The 27772-nt window shown below is 56.4% G+C and overlaps 1 protein-coding gene across 3 annotated transcripts in view; it reads right to left on the bottom strand.

The window, feature by feature from the left end:
• The window catches only part of LOC133343530 (peroxisome proliferator-activated receptor gamma coactivator 1-alpha-like), a 156911-nt gene that overhangs the window by 10746 nt on the left and 118393 nt on the right, over nucleotides 1-27772 (bottom strand). For all 3 annotated transcript variants that reach the window (XM_061553201.1, XM_061553202.1, XM_061553203.1), the window contains exons 2-7: nucleotides 25453-25635; nucleotides 8574-8879; nucleotides 7941-8102; nucleotides 5681-5888; nucleotides 5296-5341; nucleotides 5026-5105 (exon numbers count right to left, since the gene is read on the bottom strand). In XM_061553201.1, coding sequence (XP_061409185.1) covers nucleotides 5026-5105; nucleotides 5296-5341; nucleotides 5681-5888; nucleotides 7941-8102; nucleotides 8574-8879; nucleotides 25453-25635 — 985 coding nt within the window. The remainder of the gene's footprint in view (nucleotides 1-5025; nucleotides 5106-5295; nucleotides 5342-5680; nucleotides 5889-7940; nucleotides 8103-8573; nucleotides 8880-25452; nucleotides 25636-27772) is intronic.

Below are 27772 nucleotides of genomic sequence, written 5' to 3'. Positions count from 1 at the left end.
ATCACCACCACCACCCCCATCATCACCACCACCACCATCATCACCACCACCACCATCATCACCACCATCATCATCATCACCACCACCACCATCATCACCACCACCACCAACACCATCATCACCACCACCACCCCCAACACCACCACCATCATCACCACCACCATCACCACCACCACCATCATCACCACCACCACCATCATCACCACCACCATCATCACCACCACCACCATCATCATCATCACCACCACCACCCCCAACACCACCACCATCACCACCATCACCATCATCACCACCACCACCATCACCACCACCACCATCATCACCACCACCACCATCATCACCACCACCACCATCATCATCACCACCACCGTCGCATGGACCCCTTCACCACTCTTGGAACATGGGGCGGTGGGGTGGCTGGTGGGGAGGGGGGGGGTGTTAGGCTGGAGTTGAGGGGGGATGCAGGGCCCGGTAAATCTACCGGGTTAGCGTTTACATTTTCCACGCCATGGCAACGCGAGCCGAGGCGATTAGTGCCATAAATAAACTATTAAATAAATAATGCGCTCGTGCACTCGCTCCGCACAAAAGGCAGCAACGTCTTTCAATTCACATTGTCGCCCCCCCGCCCCCTCCACCTCTTCTCCGGCACCCTGCGGTGGAGTACATCGGGGGGGGGGGGGGCAGGGGGGGGGCTATTTCGGTACGGCATGTTAATGGCCGTGCCGGCGGTGGCACAGACACATGCTCCGCTCCAACATTAGCCACCGGCGGCGCGGGATTCGGGGGGGGGGGGGGAATTCGGGTAGGGGGCACCCTGACTGACGGACGGACGAGAGCCGGCTACGAGTAGCGTGCGTAAAGGATCAGCTGTTTGCCGGTCAGCTGCTGTCGGCGGAGGCCCGGGGAGCTCGTGCTGGGAGGGCAACGGCGAAATAATTAATGGGGGAGCAAAACGAATGAAAGATTTCGTGCAGGACGCGAGCGAGAGCGAAGCCGCGTCGTGGCGGCTCCCGGCAGCTGGCGGCTCTGCAACCCAGGGCTCTCTGCTGCGCTCGAATTTGACTTTGACAATCGGAACAAGATGTTCCTTCTCCGTGGCAATAAACCCCGACGCGCGGAGGGGGAGGGGGCTTGGGGGAGGGGCGGGTGGCAAGGGGGGATGGAGCACGTGTGACCGACATGCATCGGAGGTCTGTTCAAAAAAGTAGAGCGCCGTGCGGGAGGAACCACCAGTTCCGACAGGCAGCCTCTTCCCCCCCCCCCATCCACCCGCCCCCACCTCTCTGGACCCACAGCCTGCCCCCCGCCCTCCCTGCCGATTATGCGACATCCCCCCCCGCCCTCCCTGCCGATTATGCGACACCCCCCCCCCCCTGCCCCCCTCTCACCCGCAGGGTCGCGAGGGAGGCTGAGACTCGGCTCGCTCTATGAGAGGCGGTGAGTTTTTATATCTGGGACACAACAAACAGGGGGCACTAAGAGGGGGGGGGGTTGCACTAAACAGGGGGGGCAGGGGTCAAGCCTTGGAGATCGTAAACCCCCCACCCCGCCCTTCTCTGTGCAATTGCCGCTGGATCTGGTAACAGGAAGGAAGCAAAGTGCGGCGGTCGCATCGACGGCACTGTCCGAGCTCTGTGATCTGCAGGTGAGTCCCTTGCGCTCTGAAGGAGGGACATGACCTGAAACGTCACCCATTAAACATATCCGTTTTAGGGCAATGCTCTTGCGACGGATGGCGTGCACTTGAGCACATGGGATTGGGTGAAGACGATGGGGGGAAGGGGGGGGGGGTATGTTAATTGAGCGGGGCGGTGGTGGGGGGAGGCACAGTCCGCAGAATCGCTACCGCCCGCCGGCCGCTGACCCCGCTTGGCACGTGGCCCTGGCTCGGCACAGCGCTGCTGCAGGTTCACCTCCCCCCACCTCCCCCCCACTCCTGATCCGGAACGCGCCGGCCACCAATCCCATGAGCCCATTAGCCGTGCCCTCGGGCGAGCGGCCGAGAGCTCGCGGGGCAGCACCGCTGGATGCGGCGGCCGACACGCGGAACGGGCACCGCCGCGAGTGCTGTACAAAGGCAAAGCTCCCCTGTGTAGCCCTCGCAGCGCGTGGGGGGCAAGTGCCGCCAGCGAGCGGCCACAGGGGGCCGTCGCGGCGCACGTGGGACACGGAGTTGAGCGTCGCGCGCTCCCGGCAAGACGTCGTCTCCGCGGTGACGACGTCCGCACATGCAACATCGTCATCATCACGTGCTCACGTTCAGCGGCCAATTCATATGCACGTTGTCGCAAATGCTGAGCGCATTGGCAAGAGGCCGGAAACGAGCAGCACTATTGGAACGTGAAATGGATGAAAGTGAATGTGTTACATGAATCAGTTCAGATGTAACGGGCCACTGATCGCATCGTCCACGGCCGGGAATCGAACTGAGGTCAGCGGGTTCGCAGCACCTCGCACGCACCACTGCCACCGCGCTGAGGGTGCACGCGCGTGCCGAGAGCTAATTGCGCGCTGGTTATTTCTGAGCTCTCCCACAGGAAGCCGTTTGTCAGCCGCTCCCAGAAGGAGCCCGCTCACGGATCTCCCAGCGGCGCACGGCAGATGTGGCCCTCGATGCACTTGTCTTACACGCGCCGGCCGTGTCGCTCCGCACGAGGAATGCGACAGCTCCCCCCACCCACCCTTCCGACCCCCCCTTCCCCCCCTAGGCAGAAAGGCCCATCGTCCAAGGCAGGCGCGGGAGCCCGAAGCGACAGGTGTAGGTTTCGGCGCCTGTAAGAGGAGGTCACCGGTCCTCATTTGAGGCAGAGTCGACCTAGAGGAGGCCCACTGATGTGTGTTTTTTCATTATCCACAGGTGGGAATTGAACCCACGTCTTGACGAGGCAGGGTGGACGCCGAGTGTGGGGAAGGTGAGAAGTTGTGTCGCCAAAGGCGGCAGAGCGTGTGACCGGGTCTCTCTGCTATTGCTCTTCATCTCTCCGTCTTGTCTCATCACATCTAATCATATTCCGCGTTATTTTCTCGCTGCCTGTTCTAAATTCAGCCGATTTCCTTTGGATTCCAAATAATTTTTTCAAAACGCAACCGCTTTAGATGTCCTATCTACTCCGCATTTGTATTTGTGGCCAGATTCGACTGCTTCACTCTGATGCTTATCTATTCAGAATTTGTGTTGCTTTGTTTAATCGGCATGAATTCGAGATCAAACGTGCGATCTTCACGCAGGAGGCTCTTGCGCACCAGGCTACGCGCCTCGCGGCACTTCCAAGTGGGCGTCAAAGATCCACCTAACGTCGTTCGCAGGAGCGGGCCATCATCGTGTGCCGGCTTCATGGTTGAACTGTGTCAAATTCGAAAGTTTACCCGCAAATGATGCAAATCAGGGATTACGCAGCAGCAATCATCGCCCCCTACTGGAAGACTAATGGCTCAGGTAACCCTTGCAAATGAGAACTCACCATGCTCTCTTGAGTTCTGAAATGCTTAAACAAAATCAACTTCAATTTTTTTTTATCTCCTGCCAAAATCAAAGTTGACGATTACGACTCATGTCTCGACACCGTCCCCGCTCGCGATAACGATTGGCCGATTGTCTTGCCCCCCCTCCCCCACCCCGCCTCTTACCACGCGTAAGACGACCAAAAGCGCTACTTCTTAATTTTCACGTTCAAGAAAGTTTTGCAACCTCGGCTGATGCCGGCGACTTGGGCCCATCGCTCTTGGTCGTGGCGGGGGTGGGGGGGAGTGGGGGGAGGATTGGTCGGCTCCCCGGGTTTTCCACCGTGGGTCCGGCTGTGTCCCCAGTGATTACGCCTAGCACGTAAATTCGCGATTTCACAGATGTCACGGAAATCATAAAAATACCACGCGGTCCGCGGAATTCTCGAAAAAAAAAAAAACCTCATCGGATTAGGAAAATGCATCTCTTTGTACACATTCGGAGGAAGAAAAAAAAACTGGATTATTTACACTGCATTTCAGGTGTCATGCATACTAAATTTCCCCTATTTAATAAAAAATAAATTGGTGTCTTTTTACAAAGCCTGAGCAGGGTAAAGAAAAATAAATCCGAAACCGGCGATGAGAATCCATCACCACGCGGGGCCGCCCATCGTGCTGCTTGGAGCCCCTTATCAGCCGCTGCCATTCACCGTGGCCACCGCCATCGTTTCAGCGCCACGTCTCCCACCGCGTCTCCCACCGCGTCTCCCACCACATCTCCCACCACATCTCCCACCACGTCTTGCGCCGTCGCGTGCTCGGCGGGGCCGGCCACCCCCTGGTGCTGGCCACGGCCGCGCTGCCACCACGACGCGGAAACCGACCAGTGGAAACGGGGCGCTCGCTCACGCCAAAAATGCTTTTCCTTTTCGCGAGCGCTGGCCCATGAAAATGAAAGACCGAGCACCCCATCGATTTGGAAGGCTTAGGGGGTTTCTGCCACCCGTGAACCATGATAACCACCATCAGCCTTTTAGACAAACACAAAAAAAGACAAAGATCCCCCGTATAGCCTGAACAGACTGTTGGGGCTAGTGCTGTTAGCAAGCAACTATGAAGGCCGGTGCGCCACACGAGGGGGTGGGTGGCTAACACGTTCCCCTTTAGACAAACACACAAACGCACACATGCAATGGCAAAGGGTCCCCATGCAGCCCAACGGACTTGTGGAGCAAACGCTGATGAGAGAGCAATTATGAAGGCTGCAGTTCTCCTTCTTGTCGAATGCCGACGCTTTCACACCGTACCAGGTAATCATTTGAGGCTGAATCGACGCAGGAGAAGCCATCATCAGTGGCAAGTGATGTCTGAACTGGTCTTGGGTCTCCCTTCGGTTGACGCAGCCTTTAAATGAGTACCAGGTGCTCATTTAAAGGCACTGGGGAAACATGGACGCGCCCAGCCGCCACGGCGCTGAGCACACCACCGCAGCACGTGACCGCCGTGCTCGCCAACTCCACAGGTACACGCACGCGTCCGTGCGCACACACACACACAAGGCACACGCGCGCAGCCTACCGGCGGTGCTGGAGAGCTCGGCGCTTAGCGTCCTGTCCAAAGTTTTGTTTTCAAAGGAGGAGGAGAAGCTTTTGCCTTCCCTGCAACGGGAGAGGGGGCGGAGGAAGGAGTGGGAGAGAGGCGGGGGGGGGGGGGGTTTGATGAACGGCCCCCGGTAACGCGGCCGCTCAGCAAAAAAGCGAAACGATGGAGCGGTGAGCGCTGGGCAGTGGAGGGAGAATTTCCGCCACGGTCGGCAAGAAAGACAAACGGGGTGATCATGGCACTTACCCTGGGGAGTTGGGAGTGAGAGGCAAGGACAGGCTGGGTGCTTTGGCTGAAACAAAAACACACACACACAAAAGAGGGAAGATAAATGCAAAAAACTAAAAAAATAAGATATTAAGAAAAATAAACCAAAAATGGGGGGGGGGGGGGGAACAAAAATGCAAATTATAATTAAGAAAATCATGAGCTCAGCAACAGATGGCTGTTATTGTAACGTGGAGAAAATTAAAACATTAGTGAAATAAATTGAAAAAACGAAAAAAAACGTGAAGAAAGAGAGAGAGAAAGAATAGAGTGAAACTCCAACTCAAAGCAACACCGCTGAAATGCCGCGAGGATGGCCGCCGGCAGGAGCGGCGCCGGCGCTAGGCTAGGGAGGGGCCCGCACCCTCTCTGTACGTGAATCTCGCCGCCTGCGTCGCCTGGGGCTGCGTGGCCGTGGCCGTGGCCGCCGCTGCCGCCTTCTTCTTGGGCCGGCCACCCCCCCGGGTGGCCCGAGTTTCAGAGTGCGAGGGCGACGGGTCCTCGTCCGTGCACAGGTAGCGCAGCAGCTCCGTGCAGTTTGGCGCTGACCTCCCGCTCAGCAGAGGCTTTGGCTGCGACGACAGAGGGAGGGGAGGGATGGAATTTTATTCGGGGATTCCACAAATGTCTCCCTCATCTTCATCGCGATCTTCAATGCATCGAAACAATGTGTCTAGAATTAATCGGCAAATATCCTGAACGCACGAGAGTAAAAGCAGAGACTCTCCTGTGTGCGCCTGTGGCGAGGCACTTGCCAAATATACATGTGAAGGTGGTTGGTGAAGCTGGTTGGTGAGCGAGTGGGTGGGTGAGTGTGATTCGATGAATGGGCTGATGGGTGGGTGAATGGGTGAGTGAGTGGGTTTAGTGAGTGGGTGGGCGAGTGGATGGGTGTGCGAGTGGTTGCGTGAGTGATTGGATGAGTGACTGTGTGGGTGGGTGTACCATATAAGCAATTAACCAACTCTCAGACAAAGAAAATGAATGGCTACATCACTCACAGCTGAACCAGTAATCGTTGCTCTGCAACGATTAGGTCGTACGAAACAAGAAGAGGATTGCTGCATATATAGTCGAGATCCGTTACATTTTTAATGTTCTTAAATATTCTATTGTATTCTAAATTGCTTAACATAACGCAGGTTGCCTTTACAAAAAAGGAGTGATGTATTACATGCCTCAACGGGCCTCATTGCATGTACAGTCCTCCATAAAAAGTAAGTAAAGCGATTCTTGTCGTGGCAGCTGGTTGATGGGAACTCGCCAAACCGAGGTCGTGGCATGAGGTTCGAGTTAGTCCATGGCCGGGGTGGCCACCACCTGCCCTGGTCTTTCCAGGACCGTCCTCGCGTAAGGCAGCAGCGGTTTGCGCTGGGATATCTGCGAGTCCTCCCGGCGACATTCAACTTGTTTGCCAGTTGCGTAGCGGATAGCAACAGTCCACCACGCGAGACGATCTCCTTACTCCACTCTTGCAAAGATACTCTTTGTCCGTCCTCCCAAGATACACGTGCCGTTCATCGTCGCCGTTATTATTGTAGCGCAAGGGGAGGAGGTGGCAACCGTCGCCAAGGCAGAGGGAACACGTGCAGAATAATGGTTAATCGGGTCCTCGACTCATTAATCGGGACCTTGGGTCCACTCGTTAATGCAACGCGATGTCGTGAATCGCTTGCCCCAGTTCCACAGCAGGAGCCAACACCCCCCCCCCCGCCCCCTGCTCCTTGTGCTGGTATAACCCATTCTGTTGCACGTTACTTTGATTAATTCATTCATGAAAATATTCCACGTGGACAATCCCCTTGAGATGGAAAACGTCTCAGTCACAAGGGTGTCCAGGGTATCCAGTGACGCAAGAAAGCATGCCCCCACCACTCCTCCCCACCCCGTCCTCCATCTCCCCCTACCCCCCCCCACCCCTCGCCGATCATCCCTCCTATCCCCCCTGCCAGTAGCCCACACAAGGGTGGTGAGAAATGTTTTTTTACATAACCCCTGTGCTAGCGAGCGAGGAACGGGCGTACGGGCTGCACGAGAGGGCGACCGCGTTTTAATGACGCGCGCTTGCGTTCGCTGTAGATTATTTGCAATTCCAGATCGTATCGAAATCCACCGCAACTCAATGCGTGGCTTTTTTTTCGATGTAAAAACAAAAAAAACGCATGGGAAAACTTTGGAGGCGATTCGCCTCTTGACAGCAGTAGCTTGTATTTTGCAGGCAGAGCTCGTCATGTGGACAATCACTGCCACCGTCATGGGAATGCGGAGTTTCCGCCACTGCCTCAGCACTGACGAAAGAGATGAACGCAGCCGCGTTGTGACGCTGGAACTGGGTCAAATTATCTCAATTGCGGGCCGCTCTTGCAAAGCAAGTCTTGAGACCAGGCGAGGCTTGCAAACGCTCCGCATGCGTCACCTGCCGGCATCGTTGACAGGTGACACGTGTGGAGCGGCGTGCCTCGCCACCCCAGGCCCTCCCGTGGGCATCGTGGCTCACGGTGCCACCGGTCCACCGTGAGCACGGTGGGGCACAGACCCACGCCCGGGCGACAGCCTTCGCCAGAACCCTCCCCAACCCCCCCTCCCGTGTCACTGCGGTGGCGGTCTCGGGCCGGGTCACTCACCTTGAGGGGCAGAGGCAGCTTGTGGGGCCTGACGGCGGCTTGGGCGGAGGAGGCGGTGGCGGTGGCGCCGGAGCCGCCGCCGCCGCGGCAGCGCACGCTGCCCCCCACGCGGTGCTCGTAGCTGAGCTGCGTGTTCGCGGGCGCCAGCAGCAACTTCTTCAGCTGCGCGGGGAGAGGGAGTGAGAGAGGGGGAGAGGGCGAGAGGAAGAGAGGGAGAAGAGACACAGTTAGGTTTTCACTACAGAGCCAGAGTCCGCATTGAGAGGACGGTGGGAAGGTTAAAGGTGCAGACAAACCCTGGAGAAGGGTTTGTTGTTCTACTGCTCCACGCTGACCACGCGGCTTAGAGGAGGCTGCGGTGGTGCAAGCTACTAGTGCCAGAGTCTCTTTCGAGCGATTTTTTTTACTTCTCAAAATCAGCGCTGACCATGTTCTAAGCGCGCTGAGACCATGCGGCCACTTCGGGAATCGCTCTCCTCCATGGGGCCTCGCGATACCGATCTTGGGCTCCAGAAGCCACAATTATGTAAATGCCACAGTCAATCCCAGGCTCCGGGGGCCCCGGAGGCCCCCACAAACCCTCGCGGCTGCCCGCCGCCCCGCTTCCGTCGTGCCCCCCTCCATCGCTCTCACCAGCGACGGCTCCCGCTGCTGCTTCTCCTCCAACTCCTGCCACTCGTCGCCCTCCTCCTCCTCCTCCTCCTCGGCCGGGGTGTCCGCCGTCTCCGCGGCGATGGGCCGCGCGGCGGCCACCAGGGTGTGCAGCGAGGCCATCTCGTCGTCGTCGCCGCCGCTGCTGCCGCCGTCGCCGCACGCCCCTCCCGGCGGGCTGCACGCCAGGCCGCCGATGCCGTCCAGGCAAGAGATGCCATCGATGCTGCTCAGTCCCTCGGCGAGCGCCGCGAGGAGCGAGTCCTCCGTGTCGTCGTCGGACTTGTCCTGATGTGGGGGGAAGTGGGGGGGGGGGGACACAACGAGGGGGGAGGGGGAGAGATTAATGTTCTGCATTCACGGGGGGGGGGGGGGGTGAGTCCTGCCGCGGTACGGCGCTTAGGGATGTTGGCTCGCTGCACCTGTGTGAGGCAGAGGTGGCAGCTCCCAGCAAATGCCCCGGTGCGGCAGTTGAAATAATGGCACGAGTTTCTTAATTCTAACCCCCCATTGATACCAGCACCACCACCGCCACCGTGCTGTCCACCCACTGTGGTGTAAATAGGCCCAGCACAGTTTGTCGATAGGCGTGGGCCATTTGCGGTTGGGCAGAGTGCGGGTCCTCCCACCTCTTCCAAGACGTCTGGCGAGTGTGGAAAAGGAAGCCAAATACATTTTAGAGGGGGGTTCCACAGCACTTTCTCCTTGTATGTATTCATTCATGGCCTTCATCTAGCAGTGGATTGAGATGGGAACTGTAGATCACGCACGTATTCACCCCGAGCTTCACGACTGCGTGGGAGGGGTCCCGCATTCCAACGCTCGTTCCCGTCGCCAACTCAGCGAGCGTCGCGGCCGCCGTTACTGCCACCTGGAGACGTCAAGCCGCTCGCAGCAGGGAACGGACATTCCGAGGCCACTACCGGATTTTGTCGACGCAGATCATCATCCTTTGAGGGCGGTTCAAATGACCACTAATTTGCGGGAAGAGGAGGAGTAGCAGCAGCGGCACGACCGCTGACGATCTGCAACCATTTGGCGCGGGAGGATGCAGCGTCCACAGGTCCCACACGGGGCAGAGTTCCGAGTGGCGACGGCCGGAGCCGCATGAGCCAGTGACACCGGGCGGACCGAACACCAAGTCAGATTTGTGGGAGGTTAAAAGTGGTCGCCAGGGATTCATTTTCTCGCTCGGTATTTTAATGAAATGCTTCGAGGCTGCCTTGCAGTAGGGGTTTTCAGCGCAAGGCATTACCACTGGAGTACACACTACACCTATCTATTATAATCATCATCGTGTAATACTCTACCCTGTATTCTTACGATCTAATGAACACGTTTATAAAAATGACGAGGTCAAAATAAGATGAGATGGATGTGGCACACCATAATAATTTCCGGAACAGCGTTCCGGATGTAAGCACTGGTGGTCACCTTATAAACAGTGACCTCAACCTCCATCATCACCAAGTGGAAGTGTCAGCACTGACTCGGAGACTTTGCACGAGGTGAACGCCACACACACGCGTTAGAGCCGCATCCCCTCGACAACCAGCGGGAGTTTCCACCGCATCATCGTCATCATCATCATCGTGGGGCAGGGGGCGCCGTGCCCAGCACCCGGGAAAGCGAGCGCGCCCCGCACGGAAAACCCCAAACCCTCGCCCTGCCACACGTGCCACCTCTTCTTGCGCACCGTCGGTGAATTCGCTGTCGTGACTTTTAAACGCCTTTCAGATGATTAACGGCTGCACCCCCCCCCCAGCCACCCTCCTCCCCACGCCCCCACCGCTCCGCTGCTTGCATCTCGCTCGGGTGTCGCGACGGGCTCGGGCGTGTGCGGGCGTCGCAGCCTGGCTCTGGGCCAAAGCACACTGGGATTAAGACCCGGGGGGCGAAGACACGTAGAGGTCAGCCAACATTTCATCCGCCAGCAGACCTTAGCCACGTGCGAATCACCTGTGACCGCCCGCCTCGGGATTAATCTCCCGGCAGTGCGGGGGGAAGTGTGCGAGAGGGCGCCGATCCCGACGGGTGTGGGGTGACGTGGCGGAGCGATCCCGGCGTGCGCGCTTGCCCGGCATAAACACCGTGGCGATCGTGCGGAGCGAACAGCGCACGCACCGCAGCGGCGTAATTAATCCGCGCGTTCCTACGTAATGATCTTGGACTTGTCGCTTTCTGCCGAGATAATGAGCTAATATTGTTCGTCGCTGCGTTATTACCTTTTGAGTGTCTCCGTGACGTTAGGAGCCTAATTACCGCTAAGGGCTCATTAATGCGTACACCATTGTTCATCACTTAGCCAAACAGCGATCCCGAAAGCGGCGTGGTGCGCGAGAATTAATACGACGCAAGCCATCTCGGCGAATTTTAATTTCGATGCGAGGTTTAATGTTTGCGTCACGCGTAATTGACGCAGCTGAGCGGGTGAGAGGGCCGATGCCGCGACAGCCCCGGCAGCCGCGCTGCGGCAGTTGGCACGGGCAGGAGGGGGCATTAGCGGTCGCCCCACAATCCCCACGTAATCCAACTGCCACCGCCCCTGCCGTACACGAGTTCGACTCGCACTGCATGCAACAATTGATGGCCTGACCCCCGCCACTCCTCCGTGCACACGTAAGAATACAAAGACAAAGATCCCCCGTATATCCTTATCAGATTGTTGGGGCAAGTGCTGCTAGCGAGTGCCTGTGATGGCCAAAACCAGCGCATACCGGGGGTAGCGTGGTCAGCATCACGCCCGGTCGTCTGTACCTATCGAGTACTGTACTGATGTTTCCACACTGCACAGGAGACCAATTTAAGGCCGAATCGACCAAGGAGAGGTCCAGGAGCGGTTCGTCACTGATGTCGGCTCTGAGTGGGATTCGCCCTCGGGTCACCGAGTGCATAGCGAAGTGCGCTCACCACTTCACTGGCGCTACCCATCCCCTGTGTAGCCTACACAGGCTGTAGGGGCAAATGCTGTAAGTGAGCAGCTACCACACACACAAACATGTACACCACATACACACGATGCTATGCGTCTAAAATGCAAATGCACCGTCTCGATGCAGATAGGCAGTGCGTGCATGTAGAGGCAGGGCGAAGGATTAACGTCTGGAGTATATACATGCACAGGGGCAGAGAGACACACACACAGACACGTGCACACACGCGCAATCCGCATGGGTGGCTCAGTGATTGAACGTAAAGGTTGCGCGTTCTAATCCTGATTGCGCGTTCCAATCTTTCCGGGGCTGATAAAATAAGTGCCCCTTTATGGGGAAGTCAGCAGTAGTTGTCCAATGGATATACTTGCCTCTGCCATAAGAACGTAGAATTTCCACGACTAGTTTGGGGTTGTAAACAGGAGATGCGCAGGAAATCACTGTGGCTTGTTTTGTTAACACACACGCATAACGAGACAGAGGTCTGCTCTTCATGGACGCACACACATGAAGCGAGACACAAAGACCCCACGCATATCGCGTTTAACCGACTGATGGGGCACGTTCTGTCAGCGAACACTTAAGGCCGGTACGGCACACGAGAGGGGGGGGGGGGTGGCCAGCACCACCTCCAATACAAATGAACGTACTCACACTGACAGTAACACACCACACACACACAAGCACGCGGACACCACTCAGACACGCGCACGGTGGTGATTTCATGGCCACGAAAGCCCTTTCACTCAGAGAAACCCTTAATGGGGGCACAGAGCACATTCCACTCGTTACGTAACAGGAGCCCCATGCGCGCACAATGCAAACGGCCCTTTAATTAATTCAGTGGGAAAAACAAACTAAATAATAAAGCTCGCATTATCTCAGAGGCAGAGCCCTGGCTGTATTGCCCTCGTCAGTGGAGGGTCTGGTGGGGGGGGTAGAAGCAAGCTCCTTCCAGCCTCCCCATCCCCTCAGTGGAAGTACAATGAATGTTTACTTTAATTTTTTATTTATGTAAAAAGTTGAAATTTTGGGAGGCCCTCCCACCTTGGGAACTTGCCATGTCCGTCTCTGGCCCCAAAGTGAGATCAGATTGGTGAGGAGGAATTGGTGAGCGCCAAAGTTTGACTTCTATATTTGGGGAGGCAGGAGTTCACTTTGTCCCTCACATTAAGAATCGCGGGTGAATATAATTTATCCATTTTTAATCTTAATCGTAAACTACTGAAAATAAATCAGTAAAGGTGTCCTGTTTGGGAGGGGCATTGCCCCCTGTGCCCCCCACCCCCCGCAAAATCCACCCATGGTGAGCACCCTGGGCGAAGAGCAGGGCCCAGGGTAACTGCTCATCATGCGGTTGTATCCATGGATGTGGTAGCAACTGGCATGTAGGGCATCCTGCAGCATCAGGACATCAATGTCGTGGGGGCATCATCGTGATCGCGAGATACTCGCACTTCCCCCGGGCGAGTCCCTCGGTGGAGGAGATCCTTGTCCCAGGGCCTATCTGGCGCATTGTTTGGTCCTGAAGAGGGTAGTTGGCGTGGCTTGTGGTGTTGCTCTGGAGACCGGGAGATCAGTGATCCATGATCGTTGTGATTTCTCACTGAACAGAGTGGGCCACGTGAAGGCTGCCATCTTCCACTCCGCCAGGAGAACTAACCTCATGGAGCAGCCACCTCCAACCGGATTTACCGACATCGATGTCCCCTCTAACCACTCGGACCACCCGTAAACATCAAAATTTCGGTCACAAATTGGCCAACCAAGCCAGAACCGTGCACATTGTTGTCCAACTTTGGCTACTTTATGGCCAGATCCAAAGACAATGAAAAGGAACCTCTGGCCAATCTTTGACCGCTCATAGGCTATGTTAGTATCACAGCGATCTCCTCCACCAATGGACAATTTGTGAATAGCCCACCACCACGTGACTGGGGTAACCAATAGACATTCTACGAACGCACAGGGTAATGCGTTGGCCCAGTGGTAAGCCCAATAGACCCAGTGTCCTGAGTTTAATTTCTGGACACAGTGAACATCAGTGGCCAGTGATATCCGGATCAGTGTTGCCCCACCCCCCCAATTTTGACTAAACCCACAATGATGAGCATTGGGGACTATTATCGAACAAGCCCCGTGACCAATTTGGTGTGGGGAGACATTCCTTCAACAGTAGATTGATCAAGGGGCTCTAAGCAATGCATCCACATTGCGAATTCGATTTGTGAAGCGAGATGTCACCCGCCAATGGTTGTTATCTGCCGTACGGAGCATTTCCAAACATCGCATAACCCACCATGACACAGCCACAACACAACAACAGCATCAGCAGCAAACTCAGCGGCCACAAACAGCAGTCACAACCATAGCCTCAACAACAGAAGATGCTCCCACAACAACACCAGTGCCAACACCAGCCACAACAGCCACACAACAACAAGAACAGCGGCCACAACATCAATTGCGGGCCCCCAACAGCACGAAAGCGCCACAATGGCGGTGGGGGTTTATATATTTATTTACCTGGGGGGGGGGGGGTCGCTTCATTTATTTATAAATTTCTCTGTTTGCCGGTGCCGGTGACTTACCGAGGGAGGCTCGCCGCGCTTCGCCGCGCTTTATGGTCTTGTTTAGAGGCAATTAAGTGAGCACGCTCTCTCTCTCTCTCTACGCTTAGCAAACCGCGAACGTCTTAAAAAGGGGGAGAAATTACGCACAAAACGCGGACACACATCAGCAGACGTCACGCATCCCCCCCCCTCCTCCCTCTCGCTCTGCGCCCTCGGCTCTCCGCGCACGTGCGACGGCAGTGCTCCGCTCGCGCGCACCAAAGCAAGCAATTCCGCGCTGACGTTTCGGTCGCCCGCTGTGGGGGGGGGGGGGGGGTGCATTTGCTACCGGCGCACGCCAATAAAAGTCGTAAACCCTGCCTTGGTGGGGACAACAAACTCCCCACGGAGACCCAAACGAGGCTACGGCGGCGAAGAACAGCCATTCGTTTCCGTCCTAGTTGCTCCGCTGCCGTTAATTAAGCGTGGGGTCGTCGGGTGGCTCCTGAGTGGGACGCGCCGAGTTGTGGGGGGTTCGGAAGGCGGTTCGGTAAGGGTGTGTCGACGACGACGACGATGATGATGTGTAGACCAGCTGGTGCGCAGCGCTGTTACTATATCGCAGGATTGGGGAGGCCTTCATCCAGCAGTGGATAGACCACGGCTGACAAGGACTACTCATACGGTCAAAATTACGCGTCGCTTCTGATTAGCACGGTTGGCTACGTACGGTGCGGAAGAAGTTAAACGTGCATACAATGGCTCATTGTCCAAAACGTCGCCTGTTATGCATTTGTCCTTTTAAGGCCGCGCATTTCACGCCGCGTTGGCTGTTTGCTTAACTTTGGGCAGTTTGACCGAAAGGGGCGAGTGGGGGGGGGTGGCATTAATTTAATGAGCCAGGGCCATTAATTTTAAGCAGGGGGTTTGACGCTCGTCACGGTCAGACTCATTTCCCCCAGGGCCACGAGTGGTTACGCATACAAGAGTTCTTCTGTGTGTGCGTGGTGCGTGCAGTGGTAGTGTCGTGGTTAGCGGGGCTGCACTTCGAACCCGGCGACCAAAGTTCGATTCCCGCTCACGGCCATCCACCAGTGACGATTATCTGAACCTATCCTGGGCCTCCCTAAGGTCAATGCAGCCTCAAATGACTATCTGGTGCTGTGGGTAAACAGCGCCACTGGGGAGACGAAGGCCGCCGGGCGTGGTGCTGGCCACACCACCCCCTCGTGTGCCGTGCTGGCCTACATACGTGCCGCTCGCAAATAGTACTTTCCCCTACAGCCTGTGTGGACTAAATGGGAGGTCTTTGTCCTGTGTGTGTACTTATGTATGTATGTATGAATCTGCATGTATGTGTAATTGGTGGTCACTGACGGCCACTTGCCCCACCAGTCTATGGAGGCAAGGGTTGGTGGATCACGTACAGATTTGTGAAGCTCCCAAACCCGCTGTGCTGGGAGGGAGCCAGGAGATGGCAGTACAGAAAGTGGGTTTCTGAATATATCGTTGATGCGGACCTATCCAGGGTGTCCTTCCCCCTCGTACAAGTGCTGAGATTTCTCCCGACACTCCGGGTTCCTCTCGAATGAATCGATCACTCCTTGAAATCCAAGTGGTCAAACAACCCAATGTAGGACCCTCCAGAAGGAGTGTCGAGGCTCACCGAGGCCCTCCTGAATAAAGGCCATCATCATCATCATCGTTATAATTAGCACTGACGCGCTTACACACGGACACACACGCCGTGATACATTACACACGGTGGTGGCCACTGCACGTGGCGGCTAGAATCCGGCGCTGTGGAGGCACCAGCGAGGGCTGGTGGATCGACTCCCTTCCCGTGGGGGTCGAGGAGGTGCCCAAAACGTGGCTTGCCAGGAGAATGCAGTACAGCAAGTGGACTAATCGCCATCTGTTTCCATCTGTACGGGGATATAATGCTGTCACCTCGCACGCATGGGTTTGCTGCAGGTGCTCCGGGTTTCTCCTACTAATTTGCTGAAATCAACGTAAAATAAAAACCCAATACAGCCCTATGCCTCTCCTGGATGAATGAATAATTACATGCATACACACAAGACAACGATCCCCCGTACAGCCTGAACAGACTTTCGGGGGTAAGGGCTGTTAGCAAGAACCTACGAAGGCCGATACGGCACACGAGGGGGGTGGGTGGCCAGCACCACGTCTGGCCGCCTTTGTCTCTATAGTACACACATACATACAGACACACACACACACCTGCACTTCACGCACGTGCAAGCACGTGAGAGGCGGTCACGCAAGCGCAATGTGTGTGTGTGGGTATGCGGGCACGTGTGCCAAAGCCACGCCACGCCACGCTCTGCCACGCTCTGCCACGCCAAGGACGTGTGCTCACACACCTCCACACCTTCACAGGTATGACCTGCGCTCACCTTTGCTGAAGAGTACATACCGAGCACACGTGCGGACACAGACGTGCGCACAGACGTACGCGTTCATGCGGGTACCCGTGGCTTTAAGAAGGACACCTAGAAAATTCTGGATGCAAACGCGTACGTGGTGTTGAAGCCAGACAAAGACAAACGCTGGAGACAGAGAGCACACGCACGCAGACACACAGCGACACACACGCGCAGACACACAGCCACACAGACGCGAGCGCACAGACTTGCACGCACAGTTTCAGAAACACACACACACGCTCAAATAAACGCAAGACAAACACTGTCACATTCACGCACAGCTTCAGACTCGACAAATACAAAGATTTCCTGTTTAGTTTTAACAGACTGTTGGGGCAGGTGCTGTTAGCGAGCACCTATGAAGACCGGAATGGCACATGAGGGGATAGGTGGCCAACACCACGCCCGGCTGCCTTTGTCTCCCCAGTGGCGATGTTTACACATCGCACCAGGTACTCATTTGAGGCTGTGTCGACCAAGGGAAGAGCCCAGGACCGGCTTAGATAATCGTCACTGGTGTTGGACCGTGAGTGGGAATCGAACCCGAGTGGCCAGGTTCGTAGCAAAGCGCGCTAACCGCTCCACTACTGCGCTTTCCATGCATACACACCATGCACACACACACACACACGCAGCCACACGCCCCCTACGCTCCACCTCTTTCTATCAATGGTCAAAGCGTGCTGAACTTTGCTCTGCATAAACACGGCGTGACAGCTCTTTCCCCCTCCAAGCCGCAACTCCCCGCGCGGTGCCCTCCAGAGCCACCGCGAGCACGGCTCACCAAGCCTATTCCGTTAAGCGTTAACTTCCCAGCCCTTTTGAAATCGTATGAAGGGAGGGGGAAAAAATGTCTCTCTCTCATCATCATTAAAGCAATTAACCTGCAGTTCAGCGCGCATGCTTCAGATTTAATCTGCCCCTCAGATACATTAAAACACAAGTCAATTAGCTTGGCAGGAAGCGCTCCAATTATGGTTTTCCATTCCTCCTCCAAGTCGCGTGATTAGCTCTGCTTCCCCCCTTACCCCCACCCCGCCCCATCACCTCCTCCCCCCTTCCTGCCTCCCCTGGACTCCCCGGGGCGATGTCCAGGAGTGGCTCTGTCTCAGTGGTCACGGCGAGTCGCCGTCCGTGCAATCATAGCGCAATCTCCGTCATCATGGCCCATATCTGCACCGTCACAGGATTCCCTTACAGCCTTTCGAGACACTACACTCCTCGCTGTGCTGTGATCAATTGCGCTCTTCATTGAGCGCTAGCACATTGATCACGGCACCATTTCAGTGATGGAGACACTAACTAGCCCATTGATCAAGGCACGGGCCCTGATCACAATGTGAACGTTAAAAAAATGCCCCGCTTGTGACACAGTTGTTCCCATGCCCTGACCACGGCGTTCGTGCCCTAGTGGCCAGGACAGACGGCAGCAGTGACCAGGAGAGGCAGCAGTCCAGGACTACGTGTTGTGATTAGCTAACACAGCACACGTTCTTATATCTTGCAATGCCCCCCCCCCCCCCCGATCGTGGGAGACGCAGTCATTCACCTTTACTTTTGGCGATTCTATGAACGCGCGCGTCCCCATCTCTCGCACCTCCACAGCAGAGCCGCTGACAAAACCACCCCTCGGCTGCCGTTAATTTCCCGCGAGGCCATCGGCCGGCGTGAAACATCCGAGAGCGTCCTCAGTTTTCTGGTCATTTCCATTTATTCGCGGCTGCCCCCTTCATCTCCTTGCCCAACACGGCGCGGGGCGCGCGGCGTGACCTGCACCTCGGCGATGGAAGATAAGAGGAGCAGGAGGAGGAGCAGGAGGAGGCGGCGTGGCGGTGCCGGCCGCGTGTGCGGTTGGAACCGGCGCAAGCTCAACGGCTTCGCTCGCAGCGCGGGGGCCAAACAATAAACCAGCGGCGGGCTGCGTTCCCCTCGCTCGCCCGCTCGCCTGTCCACCCGCCCGCTCGCCCGCCCGCCCGCCAGGAGAGAGGACGAATCTGGATCGTGCCGGCGCCAGGAATGCTGCCCTGCTACACACTTGAGGCGGCCTCCGGCCTCCCCCACCACCCCCTTCTCTTCTTCGCTCCCCTCTCATTTAGCCTTCCTCTCCCCATCTTTCTCTGCTCCACCTCTCTGATTTTTGCCACTATCTTTCCTCTAGCCCATCTTCCACTCTCACCATCTATCTATCTTCCTTCACCCCTCTCTCACTACCGAACCCCCCATCTCTATTTCCCATTCCCCCCTCGCTCCGCTTCTCTCTTCGCTTCTCGTCTTTATATCTCCCTCTGTTCCGGACTTCACCAACTCCGGGGTCGGCGGTGTGTGCTGGAGAAGATACACACGCCAAGTAGCTAAGACCAGAATGTCGTGCTATTTGTTGTACCCGCTCCGAATAAATATATAAGCCCTCTTCGCGAGCCACACGGTGCAAGAGGCAACACTTTTCTGGCCGCATGAAAACCAATTTCGCTGCTGGGGACATGCACGGGGTTTTAAAACCAACAAGAGCAGCAACAGCAAGAAAGAGCGGGGAGGACACGCGGACAGGGGGCACGCGTGGGTGCAGCAACACAAACAGAGAGGCGAGCCGCTAGGCGCGACCCCGGCGTTATTATTCAACCGGCAGCTGCCCGAGCGAGTCAGCGGGTGCCCGAGAGAATGGAGGCTCTGCTACCGACTGCGAGGCGTAAAGAACACGACAATAAAGATTCGGATCTGAAACGAACATTAAACAAACACGCGTGCGGCAACTACGCGAGTTGACTCGCTGCCAGCAGGCGCCACGTGACCCCCCCGCCTCAACCTTCTCTCTCTACGGCCGCGAGCCCGAGCGGGGAGAGTTCCAGCCCAGCTGCAGCCCGGCCACGGCGCCGCTGGCGGGAATTTCATTTCGTCCGACTCTTCCACCGCAGACCCAAGACGCCTTGGAAGAGGAAGGCGTGCCCACGCTTTACCCCACCACGACCTGCGCTATAGCTCCAGGGCGCGTGTCGAGGGTGGGGTGGGGGGGGGGAGTGTGGGGGAGGGGGGGTCGTGTGTTCTCAAGACGGCTCCATCCCATGGGATCTCATCTCGTGGGATTCCGAGCGAGGCTCTGGCTGTGTTTCCTGTGATTGATGCAGGAGCGGCCACAAAGCCCCGCTGGTCACGCTGACTGCCGCCTCGTGTCTCGAGAGACCATCATCATCCTCGCCAACAGCCGTGCTCTATCCACTACTTGATTGTATGGAGGCCTGCCCAAGTCTTCGCCATCCCATTACGGTTCATTGAGATGGAACGATTCACCTGCGCACGAGCCGATTTAAATCGCTCCGTCTCCCGGGTGGGCAACCCTCTCGGAATGTGTTCTATTTCATTCCGAGATGTAACGTAAATCAAATATTTAGTTTGTTTATATGAATAAATGATCACGGGAAATCTGCGTTGAGATGTTTGGTCACTTCCGTGACGAATGTTTGCCATCGTCATCATTGGCCATTGTCGATCCACTGCTGGATTAACATCTCCCCACGCCGTCGCCATCCCTCACGTTCCGGCGCGGCTCCCATTCATCATCTCACTCCTCCCTGCACGTGAGCGGACCTCATCTCGCTCCATCTCCGCTCTGGCCGGGCCTGATTGGCGCGTCCCCTCCTTTGGCTGCCATTCCGTCCCCAGCCTCCGGTCGATGGGCCGTCATACCGTCTGGCCCATGTGTTCTGGCCAATGTCATTTTATTTAATCAGCCGTCGTCGCCAGCCAGGTGTTGTACACAACGCTGCCGTGTATACGAGGAGGACAGAAACCTCAGCGAATTCACCCGAAAGCAAAAGTTCGCCTCTAAAAATATCTCGCGAGTAAACTGCGGGCGCTAAATAATGCAGCGCATCTTAATGGCACCTCGGGCCCTCGAGGTAAAAACCTCTGAGCTGGCACCGGTGGAGGAAATGGGAACCTGCTTGACCTCACCCACCCGCCCGGGAGACTTGAGACCCTGAGCCACCCCCCCCCCCCCCTGTCTCTCGACCCCTGCTGTTGACGTGCCTGTCTCGGTGTCCGGCTCGCCAGTGTCTGATGTCACCCGCTGTTTCGATGTTTCGATATCTGTCTCTGCTCTCCGCGCAGTGCCACAACCACCAGCACCTCTCCTGCGCTGTGTGCAGCGGCTGTCCGCTGCTGCTGCTCAACTCTAACGCAGTCAAAGCTCTCGGACCCGCGACAGCGGCGCAAACACAACGCCGAAAATGAACAGCGAGCGCTGCCTCCTGCTGCTGCCACGTGGCTGTTCGCGGTTGTGCTGCTGCTGCATAGCTGCATGATGGCGTGCACCTCGTGCTTATACACTTCCTGAAGAAGCTCCCAGCGCGTGCATGCGGAAAGTCGGACAAGACGCCAAACAACACGCGGTGCAGCCCGAAAACACATCGTAGAGCAGCAGTACCGCACTCAACCGGTTGCGTTATTCCTTTCTGGTTCTAACCACTCTGCCCAATGCTTAAATAATTAAACAATAAAATACGGCAGCTAAAGAAGCGGTGAGTGGGGAGAATTGTGTTCATTGCACCGTGGGATTTCTCTGGGGCTCATTATCAACAGCGCTGTAAAAACCTTGGCTCGGGAGTTTAGGACAGAGTGACCCTTGCCCAATTCAGTACTTGGTTGTGCTCACCTCCATTTCGTTCTAACTCGTCGGAAATTCCACGTTACTGTGATGAGGGCCAGTCTGGATATCTATCAATTTGCCAATCACTTTTGAAAAGCAAAAGCCAATAACCCAGGACTGATGGAATGTATGAAGATTTACAAAGCTATTCCATACTCTCCCCACTCCCCCGCCCCCCACTGACCCTGGCGCTTCGATTAATCGTCATTAACTGGGGTAAACCCATCCTGCTACTGCTGAGTATACACCACGGGGTGGCGGGGAGGGGGGTGGCATGTGGGCCAGTAGGAATTTCGATGAGCTTAAGAAATTACACGAATTGATGAACGATGGGTCGTTGCACCCACCTCCTCCAGCACCGGAGTGCTTTAAGTTGGGTGCCTAGGGCAGAGGTCAGAGGCCCGGTTACTGATCAGCCAGACTCACTGCGGCCTTCGTGCCGTTCAGAGGGCATTGGTCCTCCCAGAGTGGCGGCAAGCTATCTCCCCCCCCCTCTCCCCCCGCGAGAGAAGCACTTTTACTGAGAACATCGGAACGCGGGGGCCTGACCTTACCCCGAGTCCTTGCCCCGTGTGCTCTGCTCCGAAAGGGCAGGGTACAAAATGCCCCGCAGGTCCCCCCTCGCCACTCCCTAACTCGCTGTGATGTGCTGTATGCGTGCGTGCGGAACGCGTGAACACGCACGCACAAGACCCCTACCCAAAATTGTCTCTGTCATAGTGTGTATTTAATTGTACGTGTCGTTTTGTGTCTATTCTGTCTATCTCTAACTGTGTGTGTCGCCAGTGCTCGCCTCTCTCTATGTGTATCTCTGCATTTATCTTTATCGCTCTTTATCTCCAAGAGAGAGAGAGAAACCTCTCTCCATTTATGTCACTTTCGCGTCTGTCCCAATCGCCACGTCTCTTGCTCTGTCTCTCACTATGTCCGAACCCCCTCTCCTCTTTTCTGCACGGGGCTCGTCGCGCAGAGCCGCGCCCACCCCGGCACCCTGCCCGTCTCCTCTCCCTCCTCTTCCGCAATCCCCACGCGCCGTGGCAAACTCGACATCGCGCTTGGGAGTCAACCCTCCTCCCTCTGGCAGGGCCCTCTCGCGAGGCCAGCGGCACGAGGTCGCCACCAGGCCGTCGCCCTCATGGGGGGCGGTGGAGGGGGGCATCGGCCTCTCGTGCCGATCACCAGCCCCGCGAACTTCATAAAACAAATTATTCAAGGGAGGGACGCGTGGAGGGGAGGGAGGGAGGGAGGGATGGAGGGGGGAGGGAGGGAAGGAGGGGAGAGAGGAAGGCGAGGGGAGGCGAGGGGAGGGGAGGGAGGGAGGGAGGGAGGGGAGGGAGGGAGGGAGGCGAGACAGGCGAGGCGAGGGAGGGAGAGATCTGGGTGTCCGTGCAGACCTTGGAACGCGCGGGGTGAGGCAGGCAGGTACAGGCAGTGCCGATCCACGTGTAACTTTTGTTCAGAAGAGCCGGGCCGATAAAGGTGACGTCGCGCGGCCCTCGTGTGCACGCTGGCCGCCGAGTACCGTGCCATACCCAGGCCGTACCGGGGTAACGACGCTGCGTTTCTCCCCCCCTCCCCACACACCACCCAGGTACAGAGAGTTTATATATATATGGATTGTCATGAATAAAAAGAACACACACGGATATATTTCCAACCATCCTATAATCACCAATCGGCGGTAAGGATGTGACATCTGAAACCCGACTGGGCTGGTAGATCATTCCAAGAGGAGGAAGCGATGAGTTTGAAACCCGATGCTGCCTTAACACTGCCCGCAAAGTACTGGGTGCCCGTCCCCAATCGCCCCCCTCAACCATCACCCCCCACCCCTTATGGCAATGACTGGAAGTGACTGGCAGTGCCCTGCTAGCCCTTTGAGCTGCTCTGGGTTTTTTTCCACGTGGATCTCGCAATCACGACGTAGGTGGTAGTGGTGTCAAAGTCTCACTCGCAAAGTGCAGCCCCCCCCCCCCCTAGACCCTGGAGGAGATGACACTTTTTCAACAGCTCTGCCCACCTCGCACCCCCCCCCCTCTCGATTTCGATTAACTGAACCTGCCCTGTGGCAAACAGTTTTGTGGTTGTGATACTGCGTTGGCAGTGGTGCAAGAGCTGAGGTAACACCAGAACCCCAACACATTCGTTAATATCACTGCCCTAATACCCCCCATAGCTGTACATATGTACAGATATGGTGACCACCGGGGGGCAATGCCCATTCTTGACCACAGAGGGAACACCGTGGCGGTTGCCTACAGTTATAGCAAAGTTCATCCCATGCCCCCCGCCCCTCGCCCCCCACCGTGTGTCGTGGAAGCCAGATGGATATTGTTGCATCGCGAGATCATGAGCGATGGTGACCGCTTCGAGGCCTTCGTGCAGCGGTGGAGAGATGGCGGCTGACGGTGACAGCGCATGCAGGAGTGAGACAATTAACTGCAGCATCACCCCACGCCCAGGCACGTGCGTGTGTGCGTGTTTGTGTAAAGGGTGCAGTAGCGTAGTGGTTGACACACTGTGGGCGACCTTGGTTCGATTCTCGCTTCCGACCAATATCAGTGAAGAATATCGTAACTGTTGCTGAGCATCCCCACGAGGGAGACAAAGATGGCCGGGCATTGTTCTGGCCAAAGCGCCCCCTGGTGCGCTGTGTTAGATTTCATAGGGTGCTCGCCCGCTCACAGCACTTATTCCAACAGTTTGTTCGAGTGATGGTTGTCTTCCCTGTACGGGAGTCTGTGTGAGAGTGCATGTATGTATGTATGTGGGGAGCGGAGGTATAGCGGTTAGCGTGCTGCACTACGAACCTGGGAGACCCGAGTTCAATTCCCGCTCATGGCCAAAAAACAGTCACGATATTCTGAACCGGTCCTGGGCCTCCCCTAGGTCGATTCAGCCTAAAATTAGTATCTAGTGCGTAAACATCGACACTAGGGAGACAAAGGCGTCCGGGCATGGTGCTAGCCATCCACCCCCTCGCGTGCCGCTCCGGCCTTCAGGAGTGCTCGCTAACCATTACTTACCCCAACAGTGCGTTAAGGCTATACGGGGGATCTTTGTATGTATGTATGTGCGTGCATGTGAGTGTCTATGCAGGTGTGCGTGCGAGTGTCCGTGTGTGATGGAACGAAGTTACGCACTTTCCCTGCATTCAAATCTCTACCGCTGCTCAAATGCCTTTGATACTTATAAAAATGAATGGAGGCAATAACGAACTAAATAAATAAATAAACGTCTGGTAAGCCGACAGGAGGATATTTGTCTTTGGAAGGGGAGGGGGTCTCAGAACCAAACACGGATGTGAAGGGATAGGGCTCTTCCACATTGCTTGGTTTTATTGCTTAGGGAAATGTGTGCTACAAACAGGGAGCGGGTGGGGGGGTGAGAGTGGTGGTGGTGGTGGTGGGGAGGGGTGATGTGGTAAGGGGGCTGCACGGCCCCTTTAAGCCGCGCCAGAGTTTACGAGGAGGTGACACCGCCGGTAAATGACTGCCCAAACACAGCAGACTGCAGTCACATGGCAGAGAAATCCCAAAAATGGACACGGTCTCTCTGGATCCCCTTCGCTGCTGCTGCTGCTGCTTGACAGCCATGAAGCAGTGGTGTAAGGAATGAAATCTCCCCCGCCCCCCTTCCCCGTAAAATTTTCCACCGCACCCCCCCCCCCCCCATATATGTAGATCAGTGTCTGGACCCCCTCCAGCCTGCGAGCTCTGGTGGAAATTGCACCGCCTGCACACCCAATAGATGTGCCACTGCCTAAATCCTACGGGAGCCTGATTCCGGCTCTATGCCCCTCTTGACTAAAAAAAGACACTGTTAAATGTAACCCTTTGAAAGCCTTAGTCCAGCTCTATGAGTCACTTGTATTAACACTGATCCCTGGTAGAGTAGTTATCTGGCTCTAATTGTTAATACTGAACCCCGAGGAAGCCTCAGCCTGGCTCTATGAGCCACAGAGGTTAACACTGAAGCCAATGGCGTGTGTGGTTGGTGTGGGCTCTTTTGCAATCCCAATTGAGTAATCTGCAGGTTGTTATTTTTCAGCATTGGGATGCTTTTGACCAATACTAGTTTCACCTGATTAATATATATTTTTAGCTATGGCAGGACACCACAGAACCCGGTAGGGATCCCATGTGGCACACAGGGGGAGAGAACATGCAAACTCCGCACAGAAAGGCATTGAACCCAGGCCCCTTTCTCGCTGGATGGCACAAGAGACACAGCAGCAGCAGCAGCGCACCACCTGGCCGCTCGCGGTGTCAGTGAAGAGCTCACCTGGAAGCCCGCCTGCTCCCCGTACCACTTGAGAGCCCCGAAGAAGCCATCGGTGTCGAGGTCGCTCACGTCCAAATCAGGCAGCTCCAAGTCGGGGTCAGGGTCCACCAGGTCAGAGGTGAGGTCAGATGTCAAATCAGCCGGGCAGCACAGGGGCTGGTCGTCTCCAAACAGGGCACCCGCCTGCATACACGCACGCACGCACACAAACGCGAGCACGACAATTAAAGAGTTGCCAAAGGAATTCCCAGTAATGAGATTGCAGGGCCGATGCAGAGGCGATATTTGGTTGTGTGGCCTCACTTCGATGGCACTGCCTGCCACGTCCGCTAGCCGAACAGAGAACCGCTCATTCATCGACACGCGCCATTGACTGTGTTCCCCCGCAAAGAGCCAGACCCACGCACACCCCACCTGCCTCCCTTTACCCCCCGCAGTCAAGAAGCCACCCTCCACTAGCCACGCGACGACTCCTCCGTTCCGCTCCGCTGCTCGGCTCGCCTCGCCCGGTACGGGGCCCGAGCTTAGGCGTCCTGTACCTTGGACATGTGCTGCACGCACAGTCCTTGTTGTGAATCCACTACTGGCTAAGGATCTCACCAAGCCGAGCGGGTCGTGGTGGGGGGGGGGGGGTATTTTCCCATACTTCACCGCACTGGTCAGTGCAGATGGGTGAAGGTGGATAACACAGACACGTGGGCATAGAAGTACAGTAAACCGTTGATTGGTTTATTTTATAATCCAGGCCGCATACCGACGACCCTATCTGCTCTGCCTTATCTCGCTGTAAAATGCAGCGGCGTTGCGCCCACGTTTTATGAGCAATGAGCAAAGAGGAAAACACGATTCAGTGCAGAATACAATCACGCCGGCGCTCGCTCGTTATCACGGTGGCGCTGACTGCGCCTTGAAAGTGGCATCGAACCAGGGGTGGCGGCGGGGGGGGTAAGGGAGATCATCTGGAGAAGGGCGCTGGGGTGGGGGGTAGAGATAGAAACGGGCGGGGGGGAGGACACAGAGGACAATGATCCAGTGGGCACTGACAATTATCGTGCTGTGCAGGGGGGTGGGGATAGTATTTGGGGGTGGGTGGTGATGGTGGGGAGAGAGCGACGACATCATCTGGAATGGATTTTTCGAGTTCCCAAAGTCACGTGCAGCCAATCCACGGCGATTCAACGCGGAGATGTGGTGATGTGTGCCACACCACGGGCCTGCTCCACACTGCTGCTCACATTCCTATGGAATGTAAAACCCCGTGCTGATTGCGGGCAGCGCAACACCCCCCCGCCCCCCGGGGTCCCGCGAGGAGCAGACGTTTATCACGAGTTCGGCAGAACCGATATCGTCTGTGACGTGGAACGCTCACGCACGTGGCGCGGCTGTGGCGCTGCTGTGCCGTCCACGGAGCGGTGGGATCGTGTTGCGCTGCTCTTCTGCTGTGCTATTCCAAAGTTCAAATCTTCTTTTCATTTATTTATTTGATTTTTGTTTACGACAGCCTGGCTCTCGGGACACGCTCGAGGGTTCGTCATCATCAACATCATCGCCACCACTATCACTGCTGTACAACTCGAGATTAAGGTCCCGTCCACTCGCTCGTTCTCTCTCTCTATAACGCTCACCACTCGTTACCACCCCTGATCACAATCGTCTCCCGTACCCCCCTCCCCCAAACGACACCACGGCGTTTAGCAGCACCGGCACATCCAACAACGAGAGATTCATTGAACCGGATCCCAGACACGTTCGTGTCGAGAAGTGGCTCATTGCGACTGCGCGCCGGATGCGTGCGTGCCAGCTGCACACTGCGCCGTCTCCCCACGAGGGACAGACTTCTTCTTCCGTGTGGCAGAGGTGTGATGGTGAGCGCAGTGACACCGCGCGCGCAGGCGCACGCACGCAGCGAGTCAGGAGCCAGCCGCTTGTATACACAAGTATGAGAGCACGAACGCGGGGAAGCCGTAAGGCGACGGTTCACAACACGTGGCTGGCGGCACGTGCGAAACACCACACGCACACACAAAAAAAACCCAAAGGCGGCTATTGGTTACATCACGCAATGCGGCGGGCATCGTGTTGAAGCGCCGGTTTACACCCACGAGACGTCCTGCGACACGCGCGATTCGTATATGTTGGGAAACACTCTCAACTCGTACCGATGCCGCTGCTGTGCAACACAGAGAGCAGAGCCCCCAACACCCCCCCCCCCCGATTCTCAATCCAGCATCGGTAACGCGCGCGGTGGCGTGAATGTGAATTCCGCCGCATTCACAACTCAACGCCACACTGAACGCGCCGCGGCGGTCACAATCGAACG

This window comes from Lethenteron reissneri, chromosome 17, assembly GCF_015708825.2.
Source record: "Lethenteron reissneri isolate LAM-NWPU_2019-01 chromosome 17, ASM1570882v1, whole genome shotgun sequence".
Classification (NCBI taxonomy): domain Eukaryota; kingdom Metazoa; phylum Chordata; class Hyperoartia; order Petromyzontiformes; family Petromyzontidae; genus Lethenteron; species Lethenteron reissneri.
The sequence above is the reverse complement of the archived record's forward strand: the minus strand, read 5'-3'. Positions and strand labels throughout refer to the sequence as shown.